Source organism: Protomyctophum parallelum, assembly GCF_964188405.1.
Source record: "Protomyctophum parallelum genome assembly, chromosome: 21".
Taxonomy (NCBI): domain Eukaryota; kingdom Metazoa; phylum Chordata; class Actinopteri; order Myctophiformes; family Myctophidae; genus Protomyctophum; species Protomyctophum parallelum.
The window spans coordinates 34,558,303-34,580,116 of NC_139713.1; the positions used below are offsets into that span (position 1 = coordinate 34,558,303).

The 21,814-nt window shown below is 42.0% G+C and overlaps 2 protein-coding genes across 3 annotated transcripts; both read left to right on the forward strand.

The window, feature by feature from the left end:
* Positions 1-154: 154 nt before the first annotated feature.
* On the forward strand, positions 155-9,870 carry pja2 (praja ring finger ubiquitin ligase 2). 2 transcript variants are annotated; one of them, XR_014570919.1, is made up of 11 exons: positions 155-242; positions 1,656-1,764; positions 1,864-1,930; positions 2,197-2,345; positions 3,371-3,906; positions 5,896-6,021; positions 6,287-6,511; positions 6,591-6,696; positions 6,865-6,970; positions 7,109-7,228; positions 8,311-8,423. XR_014570919.1 is itself a non-coding variant. In XM_083793142.1 (11 exons), the coding sequence occupies exons 2-11, from the start codon at positions 1,660-1,662 to the stop codon at positions 9,160-9,162; spliced, it is 1,671 nt and encodes a 556-aa protein (XP_083649268.1). In that variant the 5' UTR covers positions 155-242; positions 1,656-1,659; the 3' UTR covers positions 9,163-9,870. The 2 variants fall into 2 exon arrangements, 1 of the variants encoding a protein (XP_083649268.1); XM_083793142.1 differs by lacking the exon at positions 7,109-7,228 and adding an exon at positions 9,025-9,870.
* A 1,871-nt stretch (positions 9,871-11,741) lies between these two features.
* slc25a46 (solute carrier family 25 member 46) lies at positions 11,742-21,417 on the forward strand. Its single transcript, XM_083793789.1, has 8 exons — positions 11,742-12,153; positions 14,074-14,116; positions 14,261-14,318; positions 14,779-14,856; positions 15,115-15,215; positions 17,355-17,411; positions 17,619-17,676; positions 19,377-21,417. Exons 1-8 carry the CDS (start codon positions 11,916-11,918, stop codon positions 19,944-19,946), a joined length of 1,203 nt encoding a protein of 400 aa, XP_083649915.1. The 5' UTR covers positions 11,742-11,915; the 3' UTR covers positions 19,947-21,417.
* Positions 21,418-21,814: the final 397 nt, after the last annotated feature.

Here is a 21,814-nt window from a genome sequence, read left to right on the forward strand (position 1 = left end):
TTTGGGTGACACTGTTGTACTATACAATACTAGTGGACCGTACATAATACAATATTAGTTCTGCACTATGAACAAAGCTGTTATAATCCAGTAGATGGCGGCAATGCAACGTAAATGGATGCCAGCTGTTTTTTGTGATCAAACTAAACAGAAGGGGAAGGAGACGTCATCAGTCAGGCGACAAACACTAACAAACGGCCAAAGCTTGTTGAAAACATTCTGGAAATATCAACAATCAACGGGTAATTTATTACCTCCATTCATGAACACATTCATATATATTTTAGTGTACACTTTTCCACATTCGGGTGATTTTTACGTTAATGTCACATATTTATTTCTTTATTATAATGTTTGTCGTTGGCCCGAGTGGCTAAGCTAGCGAGTTTAATAGCCAACGAAGAGGAAGTATTCAGAGAGGTGGGGGGTAGGGGGAGACATAATAATTAAATTTAAATAATGTTTGAAAACAATACTATGAAGTTATTGAAATCAATACGTGAAGAATACAGGGAGTATAGGGTCCTCCTGGCTAACGTTAGCCACATGCTAAAGCCTCAGCTAAGCTGAATTAGGTGTGTTAGCATGCTAACAATCTCCTGGATTAACGTTAAGGTTTTAAAGGGATTCCCCTCACCCCTCATAGTACTTGAAGTAGTATTACCAGAGGATTGGTTATACAAATACTATTTCTACTACTATTTCTGTTACTATTACTACTGCTTATAATAGTAATACTAACTACTAACTAGTACTATTAGTGTACTTTCTCGTACATGTTGTTGGTCCTACTCATAGCTCTGGTGGAGGTAGGCAGCTCAGTCTTGGATGTGGAGGTTAAAGGTTTCCCCTCCCTTGGTTTGGTGTTGAAATGTCCTTGAGCACTGGACTTCCAATGAGCCACTTCTGTTGGTGCCGGGATGAATACATTGCACTTTGTAAAGCACCTTGGATAAAGGCACTGATACCATTCAGTTGTAATGACTTAAATAGAAATAGACTAGTTAGGATGTCTAAATGCATTGGAAGAATTCCAGTGCAAGTGTATTTGGTAAATACCACAACAACTAAAGGGGAATTAATTATAAGGGGTGGCTGGGCTGCTTGGGAATCGGAATTCGACCCCTGGATTAATGTCAAAGTGTCCTTGAGCTAGACACTTGACCCCTAACTGGCTGGTGCCTTGCATGGTTGCCTCCGTCGGTGTGTGAATTTGTGAATGTGTAATGCACATAGTAAAGTAGTCTGGAGTTGTTCCGATATCAGTATCGTAAAAGCATGCCAATACTGCCTAAAATGCTGTTATGCCATGCTAGTCTATGCCAAACCCATACCACATCATTTATCACATGATGATGATGATTAATTACAGTCTTCAATTATTTTGTATTTTGAAATAATGCGTCATTTGATGTTGCACTTTTAATTTCAAGGGTTGGTTCCATTTGTACACTCAGAATTTTGGAACCCTCTCAAGGAACACCACTGTCCTAGATTTATTTTCCTTGTTTTTATTCACGCATGTATCGGATCGATACTCATTAAGTATATCGACCGATACACAAGTCGAATACATGGTATAGGTACATCTCTATTGCAAAGCGCTTTGGATATAGGGCACTATATATCATTGAATATCTTCTGTTCATTTGTAGTTCTATGGGTCAGGGGGCGTGGCCCCGCCCTGCCATCGGATACTCAACGGCAACCGGTCGCCGCTACGGGAGACGACACGCCCGCGTTGGTTTCAGACCCGCCAACAAGGTAGTGTCAATGTCGTCATTGCTGGGTGATACATTTTCACACTTTTGGACAAATTAGCCAAAAATATAGAAATACTGTACTTCTTTCCTTCCATTCTAGGTATCGGTAAGTCTCTGTGGCAGCCCAGCACCGATGGACACCTGTGATTTGATGGAGGCACAAACAAGTAAAAAATATATACATTTTAAGTTTCTTTAATTTGAACCCTTTAATAAACAGTTATCTCCTAGATTAGTTTCAATCAGTATAGTAGTTGTAGTACCTCCACAGGTGACTGGTAATAATGACCAATACTAAAACATGGTTTTGCCATCATTACAGTTATGGCATTCTGGGACTCGTTCGATCTGTACATTTGTAGATCACATTGCAGGCCAGTTATTCGTTTTCACCAATATCCGACATCCGTCTGTCCATTAATTTATTTGAAAGTTAGAGAAGGCGGGGCCAAGAAACACATATCCACTCATCGCATGGGGAGCGAGCGAGCGAACGTCCAAACAGAGATGAGGCGGATGGATCCTTCCCTGAACTGTGTCCTACGACAGCACGATGGGCAAAGGTCACAGAGGAGCAGCGAGGTCAGTCAGTCAGTGCTGATGCCTGTTGACAGCAGAATCCAGTAGCCACGTGCTAGTGTTGAGTGTTGACTGTGTGTTGACAATTGAATAGACTCCAATAGAAATGTCATGGTTTATTCCTAACCCAGTGATTCCCTAACCTTTTAGCTCGAGACGCAAAAAGAGACATTTGTCTCCCTGGTAAATAGTAGCTGGGGGCGCACTTGTAAAGATTTGGCTTTTGGTGACTAGTTTTTGAATTTTAGCATGGTGTTAGGTATGGGTATAATGATTTCAAAAAGCTGGGCAAACGTATTGGGAGCGCCCCCTAGTGGTCTGTTTACACAGACTCAAATATTAGACACTTAAAACCTTATGCCCATACCTAACACCATGCCAAAATTAAAAAAGTAGTTACGAAGTGCATAATTGTTATGATCTTTTACATATTAAATCCCAGTTTATAGGCATTTTAGCTCATTTTAGCCACAGTGGACGCCATCTTGAAAACTATGCCTTTCTGGTTGTTCGTTTTTCCTAAAATTTTAGTATGTTATTTAGCACCCCCAATAGTAACAGAATCCATTGAAACATCTATTTTATCAATTATTTTGGTTTATAACCATACATAGCTATACTTATCTAATATTTGAGTCTGTGCAAACAGCCCACTAGAGGGCGCACCCAACACGTTTGCACAGCTTTTTGAAAACCTTATACCTCGCCAAAATTAAAAAACTAGTCACTAATCGTGGTGATTTCTTACGAGTTCGACCCCAGCTATAGTGAAACATGTGAAAATAGCTTTTCTACAAGCTTTTAGATTGGCTATTGTCACTACTTTTTTTTTTAAATGTATTTTTTACTTTTATATCTTTTGTTACTGATGAAATCCTTTTGATTGATTAGATTTATTGATTATTAAAGTCCTGAAAATTTATATTTACTTGCAACCCATAAAAATTGATCTGCAAGCCGAACATGGGTCCCGACCCAGTCTTTGGGAAACGGTGTCCTAATCCACCTCATTTAATCCCCTCCCGCAGGAATCCTGTGATTCCTGTGGGAGCACCTCCTGCTCCACGGCTGAAGACTGTGTCGGGCGAGGGGACGACTTCTTTGGCTCCTCGCCTCCGGGACCTCACCCACCACTAGGCGGGTTCGTCCGCATCGACTCATACGAGCCCAGCGAGGGGGAGGACTGGTCGGACCCTGAGCTGGAACGCTTGGCCCTCCGGATCGGCGGTACTCGGACTGTTGACGTTCCGCATTCCGGTGCCAGGGACCCTGAGGAAGGGACCCGTTTGTGTCCTTGTACAGACGAGTCCGAGGATGGTGCCAGCTGTAGCCTTAGTGCAAGCGGTAGCAACGTTGGCGGCAGTGGCTGCAGCCACTGCGTTGTCACTCCGAACACTGTCCCGAACAGCGAGCCTGCGGTGGTGAGACCCAAGACCAGGAAGCACTCCCGGACCCAGTCGAGCTCTACCAGACTGGATCGAAGGCATGGCGAGGAGGAGGAGGAGGCGGAGGAGGAGAGTGGGAGGAGTCGAGAGGAGGCATCTGCCCCATCGTATACAAACAGGTGACCGAACCGGACAGAACTTCCACCTGAACTGGACTTTATTGTCATGTTTGCAGGGTTAAAGAAGTGGATGAAATCAGTTTTTGTACAAGCAGTTGTAGTTCTCAGGAAACAAGAGCCGAGAAAAGGACGATAGTAACGGGGCAAAAATCGAATGTTCCTGGATTGAGTAGAGTGAAAAATCCCATAGACTTGGCTGCCATATGACGTAATCTTTAAAAGCCATGTATTGGAGGGGTTAGCTCCCCTCAGAAATATATTTACATGTATATACTGTACATATAGCATATCAGCGCTGTCGGGAGGAAAATATTATATTTTCCATTTCCTGAAAAATGTACATTTTGGAGTTGTGGTTTCTCCCTGACAGCAGAGATATAGTAACAAGTACTGTATGTACATGAGCTTAAAAATAGCAACAGACGCCGATGTGTACATATACAGTGTTGTGTGACGAAGAGTAGCAAAACATGTTCTCAGCAGTCGGAGCTTCAAGATGCCTCAACGGGAGGACCGGTATTTATATTTATTGTTTATGATACAGCTGCTGTCATTGTCAGTATTCGAAAGGTAATGAAATGTTAGCTTCACATGATAACCTGCACAGAGCCGAGAATTTTCTGAACGCCAGCTAGAGGCAGAATTATGTCTTTGTTTACAAGAAAATCAGACCCGTCTGAAGTGAGTGGTACTGTACTGTACTGTACTGTACTGTACTGTACTGTACTGTACTGTACTGTACTGTACTGTACTGTACAAGCCCTCCCTTGCCTGTGTGCGTCTGTGCCTGTGTGTTAGGCTGTGCAACAGTGACACTTGGTGGTGAACAAACGCTATAACGCTATTTCCGTGCTCGGACACAGGGACCCAGGGACACAGCCACACACATAGCTGTCTATAGGAGTGGTTGCACCACTAACAAAAAACACCACCAATATACAGAAAAAAACAAAACGTTAGTGGTGACAGAGTTAGCAATCATGCCTGGGGAGAGATTTTGTATGCTGCCCTGTTCATTGTTCACAGCCAACTTGTTCAGTGAGCTACCCACTTTCACCCGCCTATGTTGGCTGAGCAGGTGCTGTTGATTCATGTCCTGAAACACATTAACCCATGTCTATCAGTGGTTCTCAAACCTTTTCATCTCAAAGACCCCAAAATTATATGTATTTGGCCGCCGACCGCCATCTCAAAATATTTTGTTCCAGGGACCCTCACTAGCAAAGATTTGAGTTTAAAATGTTAGCCTTTCAATTTAAAGATTAGCACGGATTATCTAAAATAAAATAAAAAATAGCTAATCTAAGCTTGTAGCTTGTATATCTGCTATTTTTGAATAGACAAAGTATAAAAAAATGCTTTTTAGCTTTAACAATTAATGACACAGGCGCTTTCCTGGTTAAACAAAACGTCAATCTAGGCCAGACAACTCCTTAATGTCATGATACTTTGAACGCCCCAACTAATATCCGCTGCTTGAATGATGATCATTCCTGTAGCACCTCGTTACTCTGACTGTCTGTTTGTAAAATTACCAGCGGAGCTGCACATTTCCCACATTAAACTGCCTCATCACCAGTCGGAGACTGATGATGGAATGAAGGCCCCGCCCCCTACAAGGTCCAGTTGCTGGAACCGTATGGATCCAAAGCACCCAGAGCTGGAACCGTATGGATCCAGAGCACCCAGAGCTGGAACCGTATGGATCCAGAGCACCCAGAGCTTGCCCCTGCTCAGTTCCTTGTCATATCTGCCTGTCTTCCTCATGGACAATATTGTAAGGCCCAAATCCTGGACACTGCTGTCCAAATCTCCAAAAAGATTAACACCTCCCTCTCCCTGGGTTGCATTCTCCTCAATGGGGGTCTGGAAGGAGCATTTGCATGTTTTTTAAGAGAGTGTTAAACGAATCCCAGAAGGATCTGGGAGTTTTTCGTGGTCCCAATTCAAGGCCGTCACTGCTTAAACGTTTGAGTTTTTTCTTTTAAGTGCCGACATCAGCGACGGGGAGGGTTCGACATCGGAGAGACGCAGCAGCAGCTGGGAGACACTGTCGGGACTCGATCAAGGCGAGGAACAGGAGGAGCTAGTCTGGGACCCAGATCCAGAGGAAGGGTACGTTTCTGTTCCCACGTCACGATGAGACGCGTTTTGAGCTTGTAGATCTGCCATTTCAACTATTCATATATACTATAAAGTTATTGAATTATGCAAGTTATTGGTCATATCTACCCAGGGCACCTTTTTATTTAGAAGCCTGAAAGCCAAACATATTCAGAAATGTTCCAACGACAGAAACGCAATTAAATCGTCAATCGCAATGAATACGATGATCGTGACAGCCCTTACAATCGATTGGCTGCGATCTTCTGCCCTCTAGTTCCAGGTCACCAGCCGCAGTGGTCCCTGCTCCTCCGCCGCTGGAAGACGGCGAGTTACCCTGGCTCACGTTCAGCCACCGGGACGCAGACAGCAGCAGCAGTGAGGAGTCGGAGGATGGCGGTGGCCATTTTGTCCAGCCGGGGCTGTTCTTCCTAGGGGACGACATGGACGACGAGGATGACGAGTCCAGTGACAGTGACGAGGACCTGGAACTGGAGTGGAGGTTAGATTGTCTGATCAGGCATTCTGGAAAGTTGTTGTTGCAAATTGTTGTATGTTTTTCATTATTGTTGTGTATTTAGGTTATTGGACGATCTGTCGGAAGGCGTTTCCATGCCGATATCGTACGTCGGACCTCAACTCCTGACATACATGGCTCTGGAGGAGAGGTTGGCACAGGCCATGGAGGTAAATACTGAATAAATCCTTATAAATACTACTACAGCCCTAGAAGAATATACTAGTTAAATGTCACAGTTTACCCTATACTATATTACAGATTTACTCGGTACCACAGAAGGCAGTATTTTGATATTGTATGTGAGGTTTACGTTCTTTTTTTCCTTTTTCTTGCAGGCACTTGCTAACCTAGAATCTTTGGCTGTTGAGTTTGACCAAGCGTCTCCACCAGCCAATCAGCATCTAATAAACTGTCTGCCACATATTACTGTGGAAGATACTGGTAGGTGATGATACTGCTGTCATTTAAATTTATTTATTTTAATTATTTTTTATCCAACTGAAAGCTACTTTACTGTTACCCCAGGTTTGAACGCTAGCCCCTACTATGCCCAGCTCTGTGTTTGTGTGTACCCCATAGCGATGATTTGATTGGCTGAGCACCCATAGTGATGATTTGATTGGCTGAGCAGTGAGCACACCATAGTGATGATTTGATTGGCTGAGCACCCCATAGCGATGATTTGATTGGCTGAGCAATGTACGTATTAGGAAATTTGAGGACACCACATGTGATTCGCCGGATTGGACTTGACACCCGTGTGAAGTGAGGGCCACTCTTATCATCATACATCATCATGATGTAAAATAGACACTATGCCTAATGCCTATTTGCTCAGACACTATGACGTAAAATTCTCCATTCATTCTCAATGGGAATGTAATGTTTGTGTAGGACGGAAATCTACACTAATAGCTGAATATAGGAGGGGCTAGCGCCCCTCAAACAGTGAGGACAGAAAAGTGAGGATGCCAATTATTGTGGTTGGCCGGAACGTGATGTGATGTGATGTGTGATCACTTCACATGGGTGTAATTGTTTTTCTCCTATTGCACTATAATAGAGCCTGGCCTGGCGATAAATTTAATCCTGACCTACCAGAAACAGGAAGGTTGTCAAAGGTCATGTCTCACCTACATCTAAATGTCTCGATCGAAGAGTAGGGACACCTAATACAACCATTGTACAAACCAAGCCAATTGTATACATTATATTGTATTAACATACTCCACCTGGTAGAGTATGTTTATGGTAGAGTCTACCATACAGATTGGACAAAATGTCATGTTGTTCATTAACAAAAGGTTACTTAGTGCAGCTTGAATGTCATGTATGTGTCTATTGGCTATTTCTGTAGCACTTTGAAACCAGTGTTGTTTTTGGCAGTCTTTTGAATAGTTTACATTTAGTTTTAGTCACATTTTAGTCACCTGGAATGTTTTTGTGTTTGTTTAGTTTTTGTCGTATTTTGGCGGGCCTTGATGCCGTCGTAATGGCTGATTTTACACTTGCTGTAAATAGCTGATATACAAGCTCACAAATGCTATTTTCAGCATGCAACCAAGTGTAAAATTACTTATACTGGATCTCTTGTCCACTAGTCCCTCCCTAACATTTTAGTTTTGTTTTGTTGACGAAATTGTCTATATTTTTCGTCATAGTTTTAGTCGACGAAAACAACACTGTTTGAAACGTAACTACGATTACTACTACTGTTTATAGTATTATTATTGATTGTACTACTGCTGGTATTGACACTATTGTGTCTCCCCTGTGTCCAGTGGAGGACTCATGTCCAATCTGCTGTAGTGAATACATCCAAGGGGAGGTGTCCACTCATTTGCCTTGTAACCATGGTTTCCATAGACAGTGTGTCGCTTTGTGGCTCCAAAAGGTAAAACATAATACTTTAATAGTTTAAATTTGGTATTAATATAATGTAATTTAATGTATTACATTTCCACCTAGTGGAGTGGAGGGATTGTCACATATTATACAATTTATAATAGCTGAATATGATGTAATATTACTGTAATTAATGATTTGCTTAAGTAATACTTTCGGTAATTTCTGTAATTAACTACAGAATAAAATGTTCAATTTATTCTAATATTTCTCATATTTTTTATACTTTTTACATTATATATTGTTAAAATAAATTATACTATATTTCTCATATTTCATATTTGTATATTTAACCCATTCTGAACGGGAACCCATTTTGGTGTTAGCATCATGTCATGCTTTAGCTATTGAAAAATAGCAGATCTACAAGCTCATATCGCGCCACCGAGTGGCGCGATACGAGCTTGTAGGTCTGCTATTTTTTGAAAAATCGAAGAACGACTGACATTTTTAGAATCTGATCTCAGGTCAGAATGGGTTCGTCAGACCAGTGTGTGTCCAGTGGAAACCTCGTATGAATCTGATCTCAGGTCAGAATGGGTTAGATAATACTAATACATTTGAATAATCATGCATATTTGTTGTTTCAGTCTGGAACGTGCCCGGTGTGTCGCCACGTCTTGACTCCGCCCACTCCCCTCTCAGACACGCCCCATCTTGCGGAAGCCACACACCTTGCAGCGGAGGTCACGCCCCCTCTGCTTTTCCTCCCAGATCCAGAGATTTAGCTTGATAATTATGATTGAAATAAATGATCAACAGGCTTAAAGCTGTATGGCTCCTTCTCCTTTCTACTCCTCCTTCTACTTCTCTACTCCTGATTCCACTCTCCTCCTCCTCATCTCCTCATCCTGTTTCTATTCTGGTTCTATCACTTCCTCCTTCCATGATCTTTCTAGGATCACAGGAATATGATGCGTGTCCACTGATCCGGGATCTGATCCTTATTCTCCTTACTCCCGGGAACTTGATTGTAATGTCACTTTTAACGATTCCGGTTCCTTAATCCTCTTCCAATTCTTTAACATGCCAGCTCTGACAGTGTGATCAAAACTGGTTCCAAATGTGATGGAACCGATACCTTTTCCACAATGTTGGATAAGATTCCTCCGGTTCTGGATCCCAACCCCTAACCCTTATTCTCCTTAACAATACTTTTGGTTGGTTGTAACGTTGCTAATCTAGGATCTGATCATTGTACTCTTTGCTGTTGGTTGACTGTAATGTCATCTGATGTAGGATCTGAACATTATTCTGCTGCTGGAGACAAGAGAGAAATGACTGGAATGTAAAAAAAAAAAAGAAAAAGAAGAAAAAAATAGTTATTCTTTAACTTTGTTTGCACTTGCTTGTGGACAGCATCAAATGCACGGCTTATAATGCAAATGCACACGATGCATATGTGAACTCATTAAAAAGCTGTTTCAAGGACATAACTCATTGCCTACAATTGTGGTTACTTATTTACATAATATAAGTATTAAGTAGTAATTTATGAAGTTTGAAGTTTCAAGCCCTAGAGCCCACAATCATTGTCCTGGACGAGCAGGATTTATTTTTCCTACTGTGTGGAGAATCCCAGTCTTTACTGTGCACAGGCTGTAATGTAACCAGCCTCCTGTCTAGCCCCTTTCAGGACCTCAGTTACCTTTTCTGTATTTTGAAAGAAATACCTTAAAGGTAGCCGAGGGTCCCGAAAGGGGCTACCTCCTGTCTGACCTTGGTCTGGGGTGATTGGTCTTTCTCAGTTGCAGCAACCCTCCTTTTGGAACTCATTCCCACCTCTTGCCCTGCCTAATTAAAATCTCCCTTTTTCCTTTTAGATTTAGCTTGATGTTTGTGTGTTTTTTTGCTACTACCGCAGCTCACTCTGCTTCCTGCATGGTTTACGGGTCTGGGATGTCCACCGAAACATGCCATGGTTGTTGAGAATAATGTGATGATATTAAAAGTAAGACACGAACAAACAAAACAATATGCCTAAAATAAATAAATTCACCCTGAACAAACTACTTAACACTTCCCTGACCAAGCCAGTTGATGACACCGCCCCGCCTTTTGCTACTTGGGTCCATTCACTCTCCCAGGTGGTCAGTTTATTTATTTTTTTACTTTAAAAAACAAAAACATCTTTTGAATACTTTTAACAGTTCGCATGGATAAGCACAGGGAAGTACGGTACAATAAACGGTCTGCTAAATAGGATTAATCCAAGAAAGCCTATTGGCTTGTTCCCATTGGGGTCCTTTTAATCTGCACTCAGATTCATCCAATTCACCATTAATTCTAGCCCTCCAAGCAGAACCCAAATGCTACTGAAGTTTCTGACATTTGTTCGACCCAGTGCATTGGGTCCTGTTCCACGTCGTCCATGCCACCTGATTAAAACATTTACTGGCTCATGTTTACATGTTTAAACGCCTCCCCGCGCTCTTTGACGATATTCTTCAGTATGAGGCTTTCTGAATATGTAAAGTATAAGTACACATACATACCTTTGCGAATATCTCCTGTGGCGCGGAAGCCGTTAAGTATTTTTAATATATGTTTGCCCGATTTGGAAGCTTGGATTCTTCTTTTCCTTCCTTGTTTATTGACACCTCATTGTACCGCCTATCTGGCTAGCTAGTGGCGCTATAGCTATGACACAGCAGATCAGAGGCAGGGACGTAGCCTCACAAGCCAACCGCACACCGGGAGGCGGTACAATAAACGGTAAACAAACAAGAAGAAATAAAGCGACCAAATCGGTCAAACAAAGATTAAAAATACTTAACGGCTTCCGCGCCACAGGAGATATTCGCAGCTGGATGTATAGCTACTTAAAGTTACCGAATTCAGAATAACTCAAGGAAAATAATGGCGTCACATGCCGCGGGTCCTATTTTAGAGAGAATCTCCACTTCCGCAAATAGGAATTTCCATACGAAAATACAGTAGTGAGCAGGGACCCAACGTAAAACTCAACAAAATATCATAAAAGTTTTACGTAGGGTCCCGAAAGGGGCTACATTAATTCACCATTAACCATTCATGTAATGGTTGCTGCTGTTGCTCACAGAAATCAGTTCACATGTCATAACAGATCATAATCAGTGTGGCTTTGAGTTTGAATCACTGTGATCTGATGATCATGTCCACTATTACCTAATGTGTATGTATGTGGTTCACAGTGTCTGTTTATGTTTGCATTTTGGACCTTGTCGTTGCCACTGAAACAGTTGAACTACAAATCCCATGAGGCCCGGCGAAACGCGGAAGTACAATGGTGCACTTCCGGTATTAGCCTTGACAGTTGTGTCTGTTTTGCAAAAGGCGAAGGAGACGACTCCACACTCCACAGTGATCATTAATGAACAGTCAGGACCTGAGTCTCTCTTGTTGTTCTCACCCCCGTTGAGATAGAACCCCGGTTGCGATAATCCCGTGCGCAACTCGAACCTATATATCCCGGGAAAGCGATCCGAGGTCCGGCGAGGCGATGACTTCGCGACGACCGGACAGCTTCGAGGGGGGCGCGTTCGTGGGATCATACCGCGGCGAGCCGTCCTACCCGGGCGGCTATGGGAGGTCATACGGGGCCGGCCAGCAGGACGTCCAGTGGGTCACCACCCCGCCCGACATCCCCGGCAGCCGGAACCTGCACTTCGGGGAAAAGACCCCTTCAGGAGACGATGCCGGGCGGCTTATGGATGATCCGCCCGACAAGCCTCCGCCAGGTAGCTCTCATCCTGTGAGAGATTCGAACGCACTTGTAGTAGTAGGCTACTTACTGTTTACTTCTAGTAGTACTGGCAGTGGCTGGCTGGCTGCCATACTGCTGCTGCTTCTGCTAGTAGTACTGCTTGATTGAATAGTACTACAGTGATGCTAAAATGACAACACAAAAAGCCCTGAGGGTCTGGTTTCCATTGTGGTCCTTTATTCAATGCATCAACTGCTACTAGGTAGCACTACGGCTGCTGTCATAGGCGATAATATAGCCTCTGCAAGCAGGGGTGGGACAGTCTATGATTTTGACAACAAAAAGGTAGGCTACATTATTTATGGTAATAATGCCAGTTATTATGATGCCAATAAGAAATGTCTACTGTATGCCAACTCGAGGCCAAGTAATAAAATAACATGCATGAGGCATCAAACAAAACAACATCCTTATGTCTATACACATGATCATATATCTACCGGTATAACTATATGATTTGTTTATTTTAGACCCATGGAGCACCAGACCATAATCTGTCCTCTATAGCCAAACAACATTAATATCAAACTGCACCTGTGAAAGTAGCAACATGTCATTTAATAACACAGCATTGTAACTAAATTTAGCACGTGCAATCATTTAAATTAGCTCTACCTCATACAACGAATTCTTGAATCTGGTCACCCTTTGCTCATCCATATTGATTGTTCAATTCAATTCAATTTAATTATAGTGTCAAATCACAACGAGTTGTCTCAAGACACTTTACAACCAACAAAGATCCACCCAGAGCAAGCAATATTGCGAATTTGCGACAATGCAACGAAAAACTCCCCTTTAGGAGAGCAGAATTTATTGTTGAATTTATGCGATCAATCAATGTTATCGATTAGATTGTGTGTGCCTTCTGAATCTCTAGTAGAATCCCCAAGTTTGACACAGTTTGCATCTAGGGGTGGGCGATATGGAAAAATACAATATCACAATTATTTTTCAAGCAGTATCACGATTTACAATATATTATCATGATTCTTTTTCATGTTTTTATGGTTACTTTTCAACCTTGTTGTATAATGTAGATACCGTCTACAAGGTAACAAAAAGCAGTAGCAGTCAGACCATTTAGATCAAAATACTTTTTTGGCGAACGAAACCGTCGTATTAAAGTATGAGTATGTGCATATGATACCTCGACTACTTATTGCTTGCAGACATTGGCTTCTGGGCTGGCAATAATAATAGTGCTGTAGTTCTAGTACTTATAATTCTTGACTTTTCATTTGCAAAGATAGGCTCCAGGTGGTCGCAACTGGGGGTTGGTAGTACTTGGTAAAGGCACCAATGATTTGTTCGGACTCTGAGTGACCTCACGTCCTAGACCTAGATGGTATGGTAGCGTGCCACTGGTCCGACAGCTCATTACTCCGACCCCAAACCATAAACGCCATGGGGTGAGTCTTAACCGGCCATGTCGTAGTCGGATAAGGGAATGAAGGACAGACTAATGCGCAATCCCCCCACCTAGATAGCCGCGACAGGTTGAAATAATAATAATGTCTAATATCATGTACCTGCTTATTAATGTGGACCTATCGAAGTGTCAACACCATAGAGGTCACCACCCACACACGCTACACCTCATGTCTAAACGTATGTGTATTTAATTATGTAGATATCTTAGATTTTTGCCTTTCCTTGACGTGACTTTCTTTAAGGTTTAATTCTCTCTCCTTGCTCTCTTTTCTTCTTTCTCAAAACAACAAAAAAAGATGGATATTGCACAAACATTTCACCCACTTCAATCTTTACACCTGTAAACCTGTGATCAACCTATTCATGATTCAGATTTCAGACACACATAGACCTGCGCGTACACACACACACAAACACACCTTTTTTGGGTCTTAATAATTGATTCATTTTTCATCCACAGAACAAATGAACAGATTTGCCGGTTTTGGAATCGGACTTGCGAGGTGAGTACTAGTAGTAGTAGTTTTTGTATGTAGTCGTATTGTATTAGTGTAATAATAATAGTTAGTAGTAGTAGTGTAGTAGCACCAGTAACAGTATTTCTGTATCTCTCTTCACATTATAAACTGATATACCTATCTCTCCAGTCTTTTCACAGAAAATGTGCTCGCTCACCCCTGCGTAGTCTTTCGAAGGCAGTGCCAGGTACGTCAGAATCCAGCCTGTTCTTTCCTTTTCACCGCCTAGCATGTACTGTAATTCATCAAGAGTTTAAAAGAACCAGTCATAAATTGTCAATGTGAAACCTAAAAAAAATATATATCTACAAATTATCTTTTATTTATCCATGGCATGTAATCCGTTAATCCATGTCACGTAAATGCAATGAGAATTTAAGGTAGTCTGATGATATATATATTTAAACTGGTCGTTTGAAAGAATAAACAAGCTAAAATCTCCCCTTTTGGTTTTATACGTTATTGTTCTCGTGTTCTGTTATATTACTCCCCCCTTTTTTTTCTTTTTTTCTTTTTACCAAAAACGTTCTGGTTTTGTGTGTAATCTCATAGAACAGCATTTGTCGCTTTATTTTGTATTCTTTAGATAAGATGATGACTTTTTGTTTTTCTTTTGTCTTACTAACTGTGTGTGTAATCTGTTGTAGGTGAATTACCAGGCTCGCTGTTACCACCTCTCCCCGCTGACGGCAGTCAGCATCATGTACAACATAACCAAAAGTCAGGTGCGCGCTCACAGACAATCTTTCTAGGATCACTGTGTGTGTGTGTGTGATATATACACTGTTTATATCAGGGTTGCATGTAATAGTAAAACCTTCCTTAAACAAAAATTTACCTGATGAAGCGTGATGGCGAAATGCGCTGTGCAAGAAAGCCTATACTAATTGAAGTATAAGTCAGTCTATCCTATTATGTTGGTAAACTACAGAGAAAGTAATTTGTGGTAAATGTACTGATGCCGTACTTTTTGATATTTTCAGGGTCCCAAGGCGCTCTGGAAAGGAATGGGAAGTACTTTTGTTGTTCAGGGAGTCACTCTGGGAACAGAGGGAATCATCAGTGAGTGTACTCCGTTACCACGGTAACTACAAAATATAACAATGTAATTAAAGGGTTAGTTCAGATTTTGGACTTAAATCTGCAGGAAATATACTTGCCATTAATATAGTCGTTGCAAAGGTATTTATTGATTGTCTGAGTCCCGTGGTGGGAGTTCTGGTCTGGTTTAGCCCATTCCGACCGGGCACCCATTTTGGTGTCAGCATCATGTTATGCTTTAGCCATTGAAAAATAGCAGATCTACAAGCTCATATCGCGCCACCGAGTGGCGCGATACGAGCTTGTAGGTCTGCTATTTTTGAAAAATCGAAGAGCGACTGACATTTTTAGAATCTGATCTCAGGTCAGAATGGGTTAATCAGACCAGTGTGTGTCCGGCGGAAACCTCGTATGAATCTGATCTCAGGTCAGAATGGGTTAGTTAACTGGGTTAATTTATTGGCCCCCAGACCCCCACCAAATGACCAGAACTACTTAATATTCGCCAAAACCAGACCAGAACCCCCACCACGGGGGGACTCAGGCAATCAATTAATACCTTTGCAACACCTGTATTTCCTACAGCCTAACCCTTTAAGGGCCACCATTATTATTATATTATTATTGATTCAATATTATATCTGCTGTCAGGGAGAAAATGGAGTTCGGTGGTTTCCTCCCGACAGCGACGATATATAGATTAATATTACATTTAAAATGTTGATAAGCTGGCCATACTGGGCGAGTTAATGATAACCAAGTATTCAATTTAAAACGCATGCAGGAATGTTTACCGTCTTCCCCCACCCTCTTTGGCCCCTGTATAGAACAATCATACATCCAATCATATTATGTCTCCTGGTTCCTGGTTCTCAAATGTATCAATGTTCTGTACAATGAGTTGTTGTTGAGTGTGTTTTGACATTAAGTCACCATTCCAATAATTATGGCACAAATAAATACGACTGTAATGTGATTTCGGTGTCTTTAAAACTGAAAAAGATCTGATCCTGGACATTTTCCTGACATGATGTCTGTCGTTCTGGTTCCCATAATAAAAGACAAAGCTGGGAAAGTAGGGAGTATAGATAACTACAGACCCATAGCTCTTGCTAGTATTGTGTCCAAAGTACTAGAAAAACTACTCCTTGATAGACTAAGTATTTACATTTCCACCACGGACAATCAGTTTGGCTTCAAGCCCAAACATAGTACAGACTTATGTATTTACGCTCTGAAAGAAGCAGTGGAGACCTATAAAAGGCAGGGCTCTACTATGCTGGTTGGTTTTATTGATGCGTCGAGAGCCTTTGACTGAATCCATCACTACAAGCTTTTTAATAAACTCAAGCTTAGGGGTGTGCCAAAATGTTTATTACGCATTCTTGTCTACTGGTATGCTAACCAGAAAATGCAGGTAAAATGGGGGAGCACATTATCCACCCCTTTTAGGGTGGGTAATGGCGTCAGGCAGGGGGGGATTTTATCCACAGCCCTCTTCAATTTATATATGGACGGCCTATCAATGCAGCTGGGGGGGTGCAGAACAGGTTGTATGATGGGTGATAGCCTAATTAATCATTTTATGTACGCGGATGACCTTGCCATATTTTCCCCAAGTAGCAGTGGTTTCCAACAGCTACTCAATATATGTACAAATTACGGTATTGACTTTGATATTCAGTATAATGCCAAGAAGAGCATGATACTCATATGTAGAACTAAAGAAGATCTGGAACTTAAGTTTCCTGCCTTTCATCTGTCTGGTCAAATTATGGGTGTGTCCAAAATTACAAAATATCTTGGGCATATCATAACAGATACCTTAGAGGATGACGAGGACATGTTTAGACAGAGGAGAATGCTTTATGTACAAGGTCAGTTGGTCAGTTGACAGACCCAGGCCGTAGTTCTGTAAGGTACACTTCTACCATCAGAGGACACTGGTATAAGAGCCTCGCCTAGAGTAGTAACCTCTTGGGCTGGGTAAATGTACTGTATTTTCTTTTTTTTTCTTTTTTTTGTATTCTCCTATTTGTGATGTACTGTCTTACCCTGTGGGCCACGAGCCTGTAATAAAGTTTATATATGATGTCTGAACATTATAATACTGCCACAAGGTATATAGTACTGGGTTACTAACTACTACTGCTAATGATGATGATAATTGTCTGCGTTTTAGAGAACTGTCACATCGATGGAACCTCAGACAAGTTGCTGGACATTTGCTTCTTAAGGGGTAAATATTCAATGTTGGATATGAAATATGAAATGTATATGAAACATTGTCTATTCTATTGAATATCAAATGTATGAATCAATAAGAAATATTTTCAATTTGTTATACTATGTTAATGTCACTTCTCTGCCTCTCTCCCACTCTTTCATTGTATGTCTCTTTGCCTCTCTCCACTTTCTCTCTGTCTCTCTCTCTGTCTTTCTTCAGTCTGACCTATGTTGTTGCTATGCCGTTCTACTCTGCCAGTCTAATAGAGACAGTCCAGGTATTTATTATATTCTACTCTAATATGAATTTGTATAAGGTGTCTTGCTAGCCAGCAAGCACACTCATGTTTGGTCTCACTGGTATCCACCAGAGAGGGACCGGTTCCGTTAATTTCCCTCAGCCTAATTTAGAACCGCTTCCGAGTGTTTCCACTGAAAATGAATTGGTTCCGAGCCCAAGTTGGAATCAATTGCTTCTTGTATCTTAAGAACCAAACTTGATACAATCTTTTATCTCACCTGTATAAGTAAAAAATCAGACCAGTCTGAAGCGAGTGGTGCAACAGCACCCCCTATTGGTACTCTAAACATCGGGACATAGGGACATAGTCACAGAGGTTGGGACATAGGGACAAAGCTGTTCCTTGGAGTGGTTGCACCACTCAAAAATAAAAGAACCGCCTTGTAGATGGATGAGACGCCTCTGAATTTGGTACAGAACTGCCCCCTGGTGTTGTAACATCTGGAGACATGTACAGTAGATGATTTGCCTACCTAGTAGTTATGCTGCTGTTAAAGGAGAATTCCATGCTAGAATGCTTTCTTATCTTTCTTAACTTTCTTTGTAGTTGTTACGTCCCCACCAAAGAGGTCCAGGTGTTTTTTTGTGCAAAAACTCCTTATTGGCTATTTTCCCTACCATAAGCCCTCAATGAATTGCATTGCATTGAATGGGAATTGAATGGGGCTATGGGGTGTTATGCTAGTTCGCTTATTTCCATCGAAAGAAGTAGTAAAGTGTGCCGCTTGGGATATTATTTACATTATGAAGAGAGGATATATACAAAGAAATTGTAATTTTGAGCGATGGAAATAAGCGAATTAGCACAACACCCCATAGCCCCATTCAATTCCCATTCAATTAAATGCAATTCATTTAGGGCTTATGGTAGGGGAAATAGCCAATAAGGAGCTTTTGCACAAAATAACACCTGGACCTCTTTGGTGGGGACGTAACAACTACAAAGAAAGGTAAGAAAGCCTTTTAGTATGGAATTCTCCTTTAATGGTTTGATGTGCGGTGGAACTCCCTCTCTTGTGATCTGGGAGGTTAAATTGGCATTTAATTTGTAAATCTTGTAACTACATGTTTGAAGGATGTTTATAATTAGTTTGTTACTATATATTATTATTATATATATTATACTATATATTATAGATAGTTTATATTTTCCGATGTGTGTGGAGACGGTTCCTTGAAATCCCTGAAATCTGTTGATATTCTAACTCATTTTAGAAAATTTTGAAATATGATTATGTAATTTGAGATGAGAGGGATAGGTGCTAGCCCATACGATATTGCGGTATGTAAGGATATAATAAGAAATATATAATTTAAAGTAAGCTTACTGGTTCTGTTGAGAAATAGGCATTTCTCGTTTGTCTAAAGGTTAGAGTGACAAACGAGAAATGCCTATTTCTAAAGATGTTTGTTTAGACTCTAAAGAAACATCTTTACAAAACAAATGAAAAGAATTGTTACATAAAACTCTCTGAAGATATAAAGAATTCCACTGATCTTACCATATTCCACTGTATTTTACTCTATCTATTCCACTGTATTCCACTACATTCCAGCTGCATTCTATCATGTTCCACTGTATCCTATACCATATTTTTCTGTATTCCACTGCATTCTATCCTATTTTATCCATTATTCACTGTAGGCCGCTCATGTCTGCTCTCTCTCCCCCTCCAGAGCGAGATCATCCGCGACAACCCCGGCGTGCTGGACTGCGTGCGCGAGGGCGTCGGACGCGTCGTGGGACTAGGCGTGCCGCACAGCAAAAGGCTCCTGCCCCTCTTGTCCCTGGCGGGGCCGACAGTCCTCCATGGTCTCCTGCGGTACCTGCTGTCCTCCGCCGTCCAGAAGCTCATCCTCTGGCTCATCCAGAGCCGCAGGAAGCCGCCGCTGGACCAGCGCCCGCCGCAGACGGTCCTGGACGCCTACTTCCCCGAGCTGATGGCGTCGTTCGCTGCCGGGCTGGTGGCCGACGCCGTCCTCTACCCGCTGGAGACGGTGCTGCACCGGCTGAGCGTCCAGGGCACGCGCACCATCATTGACAACACTGACCTGGGCGTCGAGGTCCTGCCCATCAACTCGCAATACGAGGGGATGAGAGACTGCGCTGCGGCCATCGGCCGCGAAGAGGGCACCCTGGGGTTCTACAAGGGTTTCGGGGCGTTGGTGGTGCAGTACACCATGCACGCGGCTGTGCTGCAGGTCACCAAGGTGGTGTACACTGCCCTATTACAGGACAATGCATAGGAGCAGCCCAGTGAGCTGGACGGCTAACGGACTGCGTCCATCTACCGTCTGGCTGTAAAGATATTGTGCGGGCCAGGTGGTTCTATTCACACGTCTGCATTTGTTTTCTTGCGCCAAACTCCCCCACACTCCTGCACTTTTCCCCCCCCGAATCACTTCGTCAACCTGCTTGGGTTAAAGTCATACTGTGTAGCATAAATGTTTCTGTCTAATTTAGCGACACCCGTTGTAGCTGCGCATTTGTATTTTACGGAAGGAGCATTGAAAAAGGAATGCTGCAATGTTCTAGCTCCCACGGATATTTTGTAAAGCAACGAGATGGTATTTATCAACTGTAAAATACAGGAATATATACATTGCCGGTACATTACCGGTGCCTACGTCATTGTATCAAGGCCGTCTCTCACGATTAAAAATAAGGTCTGTTAGTGCTTGGAGAAGCTGTCAAACACATGTATGTGGAATGGTTATTGTGAAATATATAAACATACAGTACAGATTATATCAAAAATAACTTTAGTTTAATTGCCAAAGTTACACAGTATGACTTTAAAGTTTGAACACAGAAGTCACGACCGGGATGGGGAGGATCGATTTCATGCAGATGTCATTCGCTCTGTAAACATCCGTTTCACGCGCCTTTTAGATAAGATTCAAAGATACGATATCGGAAATTGGAAAATCTTAACCACAAGATGCCACCATACCTGGTAGAAATGAAGCAAACACTAGAAAAGCAATTAAAAAAACTAAGTAAAGCCGTAAAACATCACCAAATGATACCCGAAAACCTCGACTGTGTCGATGGATAACAGTACACTGGTAAAATCCTTTGAACTCTTAAGGTTCAGTAATGCCTTCTGTCAGAGAGATACAGTGTCATGTGCAAAGCTGCCGATCACCGCTTGAATCTTGTGTTCTGTGAAATCTTGTATAAGAAAAAGGAGTGAGAGAAGTTGTTTTGTAAAACTCAAATTCAAGTTTATTTATTACATTTCAAAATGTGTCGTTTGTTTTGGGTGGTGGGATTGCGTTTTTCTTGCAGTAAAAATGTGGTTTGGATTCACGCAGAGCTACAGGGTTCGTTAGGAGACGGTGCCGTCCCCCCCCGTCCATTCTGTGAACATATGAACATGGAATGGGAAAGTACGGAGAAGAAACGGCACTGACTAGCCCATTCTGACCTGAGATCAGATTCATGCGAGGTTTCCGCCGGACACACACTGGTCTGATGAACCCATTCTGACCTGAGATCAGATTCTAAAAATGTCAGTCGCTCTTCGATTTTTCAAAAATAGCAGACCTACAAGCTCGTATCGCGCCACTCGGTGGCGCGATATGAGCTTGTAGATCTGCTATTTTTCAATAGATAAAGCATAACATGATGCCAACACCAAAATGGGTGCCCGCCCAGAATGGGCTAGTTTCGCCTCAGATGTCGTGTTGGATGTTTGTTGAGATTGACTGGTGTATGAGGACATGATTGGTTGAAATGAAATGATCCAATAAAATCCTTGGCTGATGATTTCTGTTTCTGGAGTATCTGATTTCTCTCCCTGAGAGGGCTGAGTGCTGAGGAGCTCTAGTCTAGACCCTCCTATGTCCAGCTTTGAGGGTTTGTATAAACACTAACATTGTGTTAACACAAACATTGAATGCCATTGACTTTGAATGGCCAGTTTTGAGTGTTTGTGGAAACAAACTTTGTGAAAACACAAACATTGAAGATGAAAGTGAGGACGCAGATTGTGATTGGTCGGAATGAAATGATGTATGATGATAAGAGCGCCCCTCACTTCACACGGGTGTGATTTTTTGTTAGTACTAGTTTTAGTAATAGTATAGGTAGGAGTAGTTCTAGCAATAGT

What these genes read in the sequence shown, in the direction of transcription:
- pja2 (XM_083793142.1), top strand. Translation starts at nt 1,660, where the DNA reads ATGGGTCAGGGGGCGTGGCCCCGCCCTGCCATCGGATACTCAACGGCA. An exon ending in GGTCACAGAGGAGCAGCGAG is followed by an intron (nt 2,346 to 3,370) that starts GTCAGTCAGTCA and finishes CCCCTCCCGCAG; the next exon opens with GAATCCTGTGATTCCTGTGG. An exon ending in TATTACTGTGGAAGATACTG is followed by an intron (nt 6,971 to 8,310) that starts GTAGGTGATGAT and finishes CCCTGTGTCCAG; the next exon opens with TGGAGGACTCATGTCCAATC.
- slc25a46 (XM_083793789.1), top strand. Translation starts at nt 11,916, where the DNA reads ATGACTTCGCGACGACCGGACAGCTTCGAGGGGGGCGCGTTCGTGGGA. An exon ending in GCCCGACAAGCCTCCGCCAG is followed by an intron (nt 12,154 to 14,073) that starts GTAGCTCTCATC and finishes TTTCATCCACAG; the next exon opens with AACAAATGAACAGATTTGCC. An exon ending in GAGTGTACTCCGTTACCACG is followed by an intron (nt 15,216 to 17,354) that starts GTAACTACAAAA and finishes TCTGCGTTTTAG; the next exon opens with AGAACTGTCACATCGATGGA.